The sequence below is a fragment of the Pteropus medius genome, unplaced genomic scaffold, assembly GCF_902729225.1.
Source record: "Pteropus medius unplaced genomic scaffold, Ma_sr-lr_union100, whole genome shotgun sequence".
Lineage (NCBI taxonomy): Eukaryota > Metazoa > Chordata > Mammalia > Chiroptera > Pteropodidae > Pteropus > Pteropus medius.
This window is the reverse complement of record NW_024342472.1, coordinates 460919-472292: the sequence shown is the minus strand read 5'-3', so window position 1 is coordinate 472292 and position 11374 is coordinate 460919. Positions and strand designations below refer to the sequence as shown.

The following is an 11374-nucleotide window of genomic DNA, read 5'->3' as shown; positions in this document are numbered from 1 at the left end:
TTCAAAGAAGTTGCAAAATGAATTATGTAAAAACAGGCTCTTTGGGGGGCATGTTGAAACTACCGAGGCTATGTTGGCAAGGACAACTGGGTTCTCTCAAAATAAGTATGTTGAGGTTTGTCAGATTTCTGGGCCTGGAGTGCTCATGGATCTGACCCAATGTGACATTTATGTGCATTAAGAATCAACATCCTTTCTCCTAACTGTTATTTTGTTGCTTGAATATCTAGGATTAAATAAGAATCCTTGGTTGGCCTCCGAAAGCACTGACTTCTTTATTAGCCTCTGAAAATATGTGGCTGCTTCTACTCTCCAAGGGTAAATATAGTGAGAATTCTTGAGATTTCTCTGTAAGACAGGAAATGACAGTACAGGTGTAGCTGTGGGAACTGCAGCAAATGGGACTCAGGGACATGTCTCTCTCCTCAGTTCTTCACCAAGATCACACTTTGATTTTTTCACAACATATATTTATTCAGAGAAAAATTTGCAATAAATAATAAAAAAGATGACACAAAATACAGAATCCCACTAGCAGCTTTGCTAAGTGACCATGACATTCTGGGGAAATATAACAAATAATTACAGAATAAGAATCAGAAAACAGTGAAAGGGACATTAATGCAACATCACATGAGTTTGAACAGTTTCTTCTCTAAAACCATAGATACAGAGCACTTCCCTACCAGTTGGATATGAACTCTTTACTTCTGAGGTGCTATGTACTAGTACATTAGAGGTACTTAGGGATTAGAGGTTGAGGTGCTAGAGGAGGCACAGTAGGGAGGCATCTCTCTTATGGTTTGTTCTATTTCTTGTCTCCGCTACCTAGATTGTCTAAATCCCTCAACCCTGTGTACATCCCAGGACCAGAGCTGAAAAAAAAGGTCGAAGTAGTAAACCAAATTAGTTCATTTGCTTTATGAAGAGCTAGGATGCTGCACATGGCCCCCACTAACCACATCCTTGATCAGCCAAAGGTCCCAGGTTGGCAACATACTAGAAAATGGGCCCAGGACAGGCATTGCCCTGTCTTTGTGTTATGGCCTTGTCTCTGTGGTGATCACTTTCTGGCCTAATAGAGATAACCAAAGTGTTCTGCTTACCATCTTCTATTGTACAACTATGTGGCACCAATAACTTGACTCCTAGTTCCATAACTCCCAGTCAGGAAAGGGTTTAATCAGTCTATTGCAGGATACGTACCTTTTCTTCCCTCAAAGAACTCAACTTATAAGTGATGGAGAAACTGGAGAACCATTCGGCTGTGGTATTTTTCCTGGCTCTCTCCTCCAATATACTTGAAGAGTCAGGAGTCAAAGCCCAAGACCAGATGCAGCACCTGCCCTTTAGGATCTTTGGATTTAATGGTAACAGGCAAGCATGAGTGGACTCAGGGTGGTTTTAAAGAAAGAAAACCAGGAGGAAGCCAATTGCACCAGGCAGTTTTGTAGTCAGTGGCTGGTGGCTGGTTTGCCAACCAACATAGACTAAAAAAAAAAAAAAAAAAAAAAAAAGGACTGCCCCACAGAGGGTTTTCTCGGATGGGAGAGAAAGGTGCTTGGCTGGTCTCACTGCACAGTCTCTCTTACACAGCACTGGACAAAGTGGCTGGGAGCCAAAGGGAGCTAGTTGTTGAGCCCAGTCAGCCTTGATGAGGGAGGAGGTGATACCCACCCCCTTGTACTTTGGGAGACTGAAGAGGGGTCCAAGGGTTATCCTCAGTATTTCCTTACTGGAGAAAGCAGCAGTATCTCTAGAAAGGTCTGCTTGAGGTGCAGACTTGCTTTCTGACTGTGGTACAAGTGTTGCTCCAGAGGTGGATTTCTAAGTGGGGGATAGGTCCCATAGACACCCAGAATTAGTTCTCATGTAAAATTTGAATAAAAGAAAGGGATGGTAGGAAGCAGGACCTGTCAAACATGAATATTCTCACTCCTGAAATATTCAAAGTACTTCCATTCTGACTGTGATTCTCTCACATCAATGGGATGTCATCTCTAATAGTCTCTAAGGTTCTACTACTAGATGTGGTCTAAGACAAGAGAATATGGTTCCATCCAGTATAGATCTATGAAAAGGCCAATGTTACAGAAACATACAGACACCATTATAGTAGAAATGCACAAATGCATGTAATAACCACATGTAGATGCTCTCACCTCACTGTTAGGGACACCGAAGGAGTCACTAACCTTACTCAGACTTCCTTCAATGTGATAATACTAGTGAAGTGGAGTGCAAAGGGGTGACATGGTGAAGGGGGGGGCAAAAGTGCTTTAGAGGAAGGACTACACACAAATCTGAGCTACAACAAGTAGTGTTTATAGGCCTAGAAAAGGAACATCTCAGAATCTAGGCCTAAGGTACTAAAGACAATCATGACAGCTGGGCAGGAGGCAACAAACACATCCCTAGGTAAAGAAGTGTAAATACAGACCTCTTTGCTTTATAAAGAGAGAACACAAAAAACACCAAAATATGATAACTTTGGCTTGGCAATGTAAGTCTAAAGGTATTTTTCTGTGTAGGATATGGTAAAGGAGGGACTAGGAAATTCTCTTCCTTTCGCATTAGAAACAACTTTTTTCATGCCAACAGCCTCGGAATTCTGCAGTAAACCCATCCTGTGGCATGACTTTGCAAATCATTCTGAAATACTTGGTACTTAAGATCTTCCACCTCTAGAATCTTGGAGAGTAGTTAAAAGAAAAAGGCTTATTAGTCTTCATCGCTCCCAAGCAGGAAACCCAGAAGGAATTGGATAGCACGCTGGCGGTCACTTGAAGTCTGTCTTGTCATCAGGTTGGGTGGAGGCCTTAGGAGAAGACTTGTAAAGAGAGTAGCTAGAGGGCAAGGAAAGAAAAGGAGGGAAACCTCTTGTTATAGATGATCTAAGCAAAGCCTCAGGGACGGGGGTGAGGGGCTAAGGAATGAGGGCAGTGGGAAGGAAGTGACTGTCCTGTGCCTACACATTAAGGACAGAATACACTGTGTACACCATTCAGATGGTCCTGACCAGCACCTGCTGTGGCCATTTATGAAGTACTCTTACCGATCATGTTGGCATTGACATTGTTGTATTCAGAGAATTTTAAGAGTTCTCGAAGGAATGACATCAAGTAACGGAAGACATTTCTATGGCATCTTGGAAGCTGGGAAATCACCTATTTTTTAAAAAAGGGGTAGGCAGTGAGAATAGGTGGAAAACAGGAGTTAGAAGAGCTTATAGCTGCCATATAATTAGTTTATAATCCAACCCTTACAGGACCCCATTCACCTGTCCCAACCCTCTTTGATTTACTTATGACCAACACAGTACCAGCCAAATGATAACTTCCAAGTCAGAACAGTCATACTGTTTGGCCCCTGTCCACTCAATACCAGGCCATGCCATCATCATACATTCATACACACGCCCTACCTCACAAGCAGGTCAGTGTTAATATGGTCTTTTCCCATCTCCCTATAACGGGAAAATGCGAGGTACCCATGGCATCTGCCAAGCTGAATAATTTTCGCTGCAATGTCATTTAGCATGGATAGGAGCACCTCCCAATACTAGTCTGATTCAGAGGTATTCTCAGCTATTGTAACACCAAGAAGACAAAAAGAAGAAAGGCTCACAAGTAATGTCAGCCAGAATTCCATGTGTGATCAGCTTCAGCAATGTTACCGCAGGGTAGAGGTTATCACCCTACTTAATAGACAAACTGGAAAAAGGTGCCAAATAGGAAATAACACAACCTAAAATTTATGGGTCCCACCTCCCAGTGCTGGTGTGCTGCCATGAAAAACAGATCCAGATTCATTCTACCACATAGTTAGCTGAACCATCTGGCTTTGTAAAATCAATGATTTCTCTGTGGGGGAACCTGCCCCAAACACATCCTCAGAACAATAAAACTCACCTGACGGCAGACCCGGGGATCCTGAGCTGAGTCGAGGCACCGCTGATACAGCTCATAACAGATGACCGGCTCTGGCAGGGCTTCCAGGAAAATGAGCAATGCCTCAGCCACAGAGTGATTACTGCCAGCTGGATTGACTTAAGTCAAGGGAAAGAAGCTCTGAGAAAAAAGGCACACAGACACCTGATTTGCTCCCCTCAAGCTCCCTCAGTGATGGTTTCCTTCCTCTTATTCCTGGCACAGTGATCCCAATCAGGGTTTGATATTTTACTGGCCCAGGTATGTTGCAGCTGAGTTGTTACAGAACTGATCAGACTCTTGGAAGGTTTGGCCCAACTTGAGAGTCAAGGGAATATAGCCTGCACAATGACAGTCCACACTAGATTAGTCCTAGAAACTAGTTGCTGATGTTTCCCATCCTCCTTCCTGTCCTAGTGACAGGACACATGGTGGCCTCATCAGTGGCCTGAAACAGAACAGTACCAGTGCTGTGGGTCCTATGTTCTATGTTCTTATTAAAAGTTACTTACCCCTGATTCCTTTCAGTAAGAGTTTGGTACAGAGAGGTCAAAAGTTCCTGAAACAAACTGAGAAAGAACTGTATAGTCCATGATTACCTTATAATAAAAGGCAGTTATGAAGAAAATAAAGATGGAAGCACAAAAATCAAATGTAGGTGAGAAGAAGAGCTTGGCCAAGTACTCATTCAGCTTCCTAAGCCTTTGTTGAAAAGGATACGGATTGTCTCAGGAATGCTGGTATCTAGACAATCTATGATCTGCTGTAACTCTTCCTGCATTCCAGGGGTTTGGAACAGGTCCTCCTACCAAAGAGGTCACAAGGAATGATAAAAAGTCCTAAGGTTCTGAAGACTACCCAGAGATCAGGAGAGCAGCACAAAATAAAGGGAAGGGTGGTATGTGTATTCATGATTTAGGAATGGAGGTGTGACAATGGTGCTGCCTCTTCTTATCATCTCTATAATCCATGTGAAGTTTTATTTCAAACCAGAAAATTATCTTCAAAGGTTTTAGCCTGTACCTGATATGGTAAGGGCCTAGATGGCTAGATCTGGAGAGCAGGGGTTAACACTTCTAGTCTCTTGACAAGTAGAAGGCAGAGTCAAAGCAGAACCACATTCAAACACTGATAAAGGTATCCCCCACTTTTTGAAATTTCGTGTTATGCCACTTTGCTTTACTAAAAGAAATCTGAAGATTTTTGTTTTTATGAGAAAAGGTGGAAAGCTAAATGAACATTCAGTGTTTGACTTGCGGTGAGCTATTATACAAGCAGCATACATCCCTAGCAGTGAGAGTGGCCCCGCCAAGCTCCTTCCCCGGAAACCACACTCAGTATCTCAGCATCAAGCTGCTATAGCTCTGAACTATGTTGTGAGTATTTGTGCTTTATCTCCATTTATTTTGTGCATTCCTGATTTTACTATGTTAGTGTTATGTTAGGTTTTATGTGTTACTTGGTATGATTTGGTAGGTTATTTTTTGGGTCTGGGAACACTCAAGACTTTTTTCATATAAATTAATGGTAATTGCTTCTTTGCTTTATGGCTTATGAAAAGTTTCATAGGAATTCTCTACTCTCAGATAGCAGGGGAGACCTGTACTATGGAATGCTAGGGCAGGAGTAAATGGCATGTCCATACCAAACCTTGCTTTCAAGTTCTATTACTCTTCAGTAGGTAAGACACATTGCCCTTCGATTTAGTCCCAAGAAATTCCTCATTTTTGAGGGAATGGCTTGGGAGTGGCTAGTATATGAGATAGGACTTAAAAGAAAAATGAGAACCAAATTAAAGAATGGACTTCAAGTTTGCTTTGAACTTTAACATCTGCAATGCTTACACGACAGCTAAAGCAGGCATAATAGACTCAGGAACACAGTGGTCCAGGGGAAAGCATGTGTAGTCAGGAGACAGGACTACTGGGTTCAGGACCCAGCTCTGCCACTATGCTTATGCTGTGGTCTTAAGTAAATCACTTAGCTTGCATGCTTCAGCTCTCACATCTGTAAACAGGGATACCTCCATCTTCTCAGGCAATCTGACAGCGCTGCTCTGTGGAGGTAGCTTGGGAACATTAAAAGCTCTATACTGACATGAGGTATTAGTATTTCCCACTGGACTCACACACCTTCCAAAGTTGCAGGGCAGGCCCACTCTCATTTACCTGGTGACAGGCATATCTGAATAAGTGATCTACCAGAAGCCAGATCTCCTTGGGGACCTGAAGGGGTTTCTCACTGGCACCTTCATCCAAGGGAACCATCTGCAGAAGGGATTTCTCCTAAGAGATGAAAAACAATGAGAATCAAAGGGGTCTCAATAAAAACTTCTGTCTGTAAAGCTTCAAATTCTGCTTTATATGGCTACAATTTGACATTTGTGTCTCAAGATTTTGTTGTTTTTTATTCACACTGGGGACACCCTTGGTTAGAAGGTACTTGTTACTGATTCCCACAGTTAGAAGATCTCCTTTTTTAGATGCTTCACTTAACTGTTAAGCATTCCATTTAGGTTTAATATGTTTATCACTGTATTGTGTGTTGTTAATATTATTTATCATTGTATTGTGTGTTATAAATCCTCTCAAGGGTGACACTGAGACCAGCAATACAGTCATGGTAGAGTCCATAGGCCACCAGAGACTTGCAGACCATTAAATTATAATTGTTAACACAGTACTCTGAGAGAGCAGCATCTACTTAAGTTTTTGTTGACTTTTAATTTATTCTTCTTTCAGGTTTAATCATAAATATTATAGTTTTCATTGTTGATTTAAATGAGGTTCTGTGGTCCTCAGGAATTAAAGACAATTTTCCACATAGACCTACATACATGAACTATTTCAGGCTTGATAGGTCTAATCGTAATGTACTAGAAGTCATAAACCTTAAAATCCAAAAATAGTAAACTGAATATAGCATAGCAAGAGCCAGAAATCTATGAAAAGTCTAGGGTCTCAGTCCAGAAGTTATTTTTCACACTAATAGCTCAGCAAAGATTTCTTGTGGTTTTGACTACCTTCACCTATCTTTCTACTTTCTGTTAGATTCTCCTGAAAGAATCTAAGAGAAATAGAGCAAATCAATAACTAAATCTAAACTTGAAAATGGCAGTGGAATAAACTCAATTATCTTATGTTTATACAGTCAAATATAAATTATATCAAAAAGATGTCTGGCATAGGTTAAAAGGCATCTGAAGGCAGCCTTCAGAAAAATCCTAGGGGAGAAAACAGTGACCAATGTTTTGTGTCTTTCCCCCTCCTCCACGAGGAAATTCTGTAAATTCCATCCACAACCTCCAGCCATGTGGCTATAAGGGAAAGAAAAGAAGCATTTCTCTACTTCCAGAGACTTTGTCTACTATTGCAGAGCTGAGGGCTGTTCTTAACATTAAGTTCTTCAGTAAGCACTGGTGGCCTTTTAAAGCCACTGTGTCTAAGGGAATGAGAAATAGAAGGGAGCATGACAGCTGGTTACCATTTAAAATCTAATTTTTCTACATTAACTTTGCTTCTTTTCTTTCTTTCCCCGGGCTTCTATCACTTGATATTCATGTTTCCTAGAGCTTCTATCAGTGGCTTATCCACTAACTTTTTTCCAGGTGTAAGTATTAAATCTAGGCATCCACATGATATCTGAGCCACAACACCATTCATAATGCACTCTGCTCACCTTAACCAAATGCAACACATGTAGATTCTTTAGCAGATGCCTCCAAACTTACAATATATATAAATTATTCAGCACTGATTCATGCATGTACTTAAAGAAATCTGACATCCAATTGGTGCTAAGGTATTAAGGCAACACAAGGCACTGTCCAAGATGAAAAGATAGAACATGGCCTATTAACAGGAAACGGCTGGGAGGCAAAGCTGTTACAATCCTTAGTGGTTTAAAAAGGTTAATAAAATGTCAGTAGGTTATATACACCATCCACTATCCATTTTCAAATTAATGTGTGACCATATGAAATGTCATACTTATATCCTCAAAGTCTAGAGAAAGATCGTGCAAAGAAACAATACTTTTTTAAAAATCCACAAATTATCCTGAACTCTAATTTTCAAAGGGAAACCAGGTACACTTTGTCTTCCTTCAGTGAGACACATCTGGTACCTGATAAGCCCAAACATTTTAACCTTAGTGCCAATAACAGAAGAATAAAAACAGTACATCATCCCCATCATCAAAATCTCTGAACTCCACCAAATGGGGAGGTCTCATTAGATACTGTATGAAAGTGCTTTAAAAATGTTTTTCAAGCATATGCTTCTCTGCTTGATAGCCCTGTGTCGAGCCAGGCACTCTCCAGCTCAAAGAGGTGGAAAGCTGCAGAAGGAGTGCCTTACTAGGTTCTTTCACTAGGCATTCAGGAGACCTGGGTTCTTGTCCTTTCTAGCTCACACCCCTGATGTCAGGAGCAGTATATGACTCTAGTGAGTTTTACAATCTTGCTGGACCTTGGTTGCCTCATCAATTAAAATGGAGAAAACACCTTACCCTGTCTGAAGGCAGAGAGTTGGACCAGTAATCCCTTATGAGCTCATTCAGCTCTATGATTCTGTTCTACGCTCTATTTCTTGACCATATCTGGGTATTCTTTTGGTAATTCATTACATTATCACTAACCTCAAATCACTCTTACTGCAACGGAAAGTCACTTCTGGTTTTACTATCACTGGAAATGGAGGACAGCTAAATGGTATCCTGCTCCAACGCATGAGCTTTCAGATACCACCAGACTGCTCTTTACTTACTTCTCATTTCAAAAATACAAGTCTGGAACCTTGAGTCCTATTGCTTTTTATGTCCTGGGTCTCAATGACTGGACCAGTATAGTACATATCTTTCCTGTACTTCAGATATACTAAAAGACAGCGGGCAAGACTCTGGGGGATTTTCATAGAGTTAGAGGTTTTTCATATGGGAAAGCCTAGGGACAAATTCCAGGGACCACAGTTAAGTGTTAATCAAGCACAGGGAAACGTATAACCACCAACAGATTATATTACCTTTTCTAGGAAGCTGTCTTCTTCCTGAGAGCAGAGCAGGAAAAGAAAGTCATTGACAGATAGAAAATGATTAGAATTAATTTACAGAATTAGAAATAGATCAGTATTATTAGAACCCACAAGCTTACTAGATACATATGTTTTAAATAGTTTTGAATTCTTCAGATAAATCATGATTGTTGAAAATGGAACACATTCTCACATGCAAAGTTGTCTATTATGCATAGTAAATTTTTGTGCAGTTTACTGAGACTATCATTCAAGAAACATACATGTTTCCAGTCCTAGACTTTTGTGTCCTTTGGCAGCTGTCAGTTGACCTGGCCAAATGCCCACTGATGTTTCCTTTTTATGTGCTGCTTGGAGGCAGGCTCTGCTATGGCACCATGTGGCTTCTTGCTCCACCATAATGCCACTTCAACGGGAGAATTTGGTTGTGAGCCTGACTATGGCCATTCAGGAGACGGTATGCTTCTCTTCTCTCAACTGTCATTCCTCTCACCCTAGTCAGCCACACTCCTTTCTATCTTCCTAAACCCACTCTCCTCCTCAAAGGCCCCTAGAGTCTCTAAATATGGTGGTCCCTCTGAAATGTAAATTAATTTCATTTCAGATCTTTGTGGTTCAGAACATCCATCTTTATTCCTATTGTGTTATCTTATAGAGTATAAGAGAAAAAAAAGAAAAGCAGGGGAGACGGAAGAAGCACTGAATTAGAAAGCTTTTAAACCATCTGTTGTTTGTGTTATTACTACAATCCAATTACAGCAGCACAACAATAACTACTGCCACCACTTAGGGAGCTTCCACCATGTAGTGGGAACTGTGCAAAGTGCTCATATACAATGTCACTCAGTCTGCGCACGTGTGCAAAGTGATATTATTCCCATTTTACAGATGAAGAAACTGAGGCTCTGAGAGGTTAAATTATTTGCCCAAGGTCACACTAATAGGTAGTAAGTGGCAGAATCAGGATTACAACTCAGGTTTGACTCCACAGTCATTACCACTATGCTCCCTTAGACAACTCAAAAAGAACAATATGACTGCTTCCTGAACAAAGAGGCAGAAAAATGCTGCGAGAATGTATTCCACTCCATAGCAGGCTAAAGACAGTGAAAAACCCCAGTTACAAGGCGGCAGAGTTAGTGGAAAGAGTACAGGCATTGGTACACTCCTGGATACAGATCTCTGTTCTGCCTCGTTACTTTTGTACAGACATCAAGCAAGTAACTAAACTTTGCAAAGCCTTCGTTTCATCTCTAAAATAGGGATAACTATATTTACCTCATAGGGACAGGGAAGCAGCCTAAACCCAGGGGTGGTGGAGCAGTGGTCCAGCAGAGTCTAGGTCTCTCAAAGCTCCTCACATCTCCCCAGCCAACTCCCAACTGGAATCCTCCAATTCCACCATGGGCCACCAAGAACTTGAGTATAAATCACACATTTCAGGTGTGGTAGTAAAAGGAGAAATCTGATCTTGCTGTCAGAGATGTGTAGGGGACTGAGGGAGTGGGGGAGTATGTGTTCCCTGGCATTGTGAGTGGTAATGCTGAGTGCATTTCCCCCAAATGACCATGTGATATATGGTGGGTAGGCTGTTAGTATTACTAGATACATTATGAATTAAACATTATTTTGTGGCTTTACCTAGACTTTGAAATATTGCATATAAGATGAAATTTAAAAAATCAGAGTAATAGTGCTTTATAAAATATACAGTATTTATAGTATTGTAATTACAATACTTTTTAGTGTCAAAGTTAGTTCCGAGCACCAAATATCTAATTTAACACAATTTTAGAACATTATCTTTTTTAAAATTTAGGACTACAGAGTAACAAGTAGAGAATCTATCTGACAAACTCAATTTTCCCTCCCATGCATACATGACACATGATACGATGAGTAAAACTAGGCAGTTTTTATATACTAACCTGTCAAACTAGTTCCTCAAAGCAGTTCTGAGCAGTGATCACAACCAGTGCAAGACACTGTGCTAATGCCTTTGAGGGGTAGGGAGGATGAGAAATGAGGCTACAGAGGAGAAAGACATGGTCCCTGACTTGGGTTTGCAACTGAGTTGGGATGAGGAGTGCCAAAGTTTATGGCCTGATATTGTTATAATACACAAGTATTAGTTCTCAGTAAACAAACAAAACAGCATTCAAAGGAAGGAGAGATGGCTTTCACCTGGGGCTGTCAGGGGATTTTTCACAATGGAGATGGGACCTAATTAGCCCTTAAAAGATTCATAGGATTTATCTTTGACTTATTTCACTGAGCATAATAACTTCTAGGTCCATGTATGTTGTTGCAAATGATAGAATTTATTTTTTCAATGGCTGAGTAATATTCCATTGTATATATGAACCATAACTTTTTTATCCAGTCGTCTGTTTATGGGCATTTAGGTTGCTTCCA

At 40.8% G+C, this 11374-nt stretch overlaps 1 protein-coding gene across 5 annotated transcripts in view; it reads right to left on the bottom strand.

The window, feature by feature from the left end:
- Positions 1 to 453: 453 nt before the first annotated feature.
- Positions 454 to 11374, bottom strand: part of OCRL (OCRL inositol polyphosphate-5-phosphatase) — a 55430-nt gene continuing 44509 nt past the window's right edge. For 4 of the 5 annotated variants that reach the window (XM_039864938.1, XM_039864939.1, XM_039864941.1 and 1 more), the window contains exons 19-24: positions 8951 to 8974; positions 6098 to 6214; positions 4650 to 4734; positions 3912 to 4039; positions 3056 to 3167; positions 454 to 2846 (exon numbers count right to left, since the gene is read on the bottom strand). In XM_039864938.1, the coding sequence (XP_039720872.1) occupies positions 2722 to 2846; positions 3056 to 3167; positions 3912 to 4039; positions 4650 to 4734; positions 6098 to 6214; positions 8951 to 8974 (591 nt within the window). In that variant the 3' untranslated portion in view covers positions 454 to 2721. The remainder of the gene's footprint in view (positions 2847 to 3055; positions 3168 to 3911; positions 4040 to 4649; positions 4735 to 6097; positions 6215 to 8950; positions 8975 to 11374) is intronic. The other variant, XM_039864940.1, reaches the window with a different exon arrangement.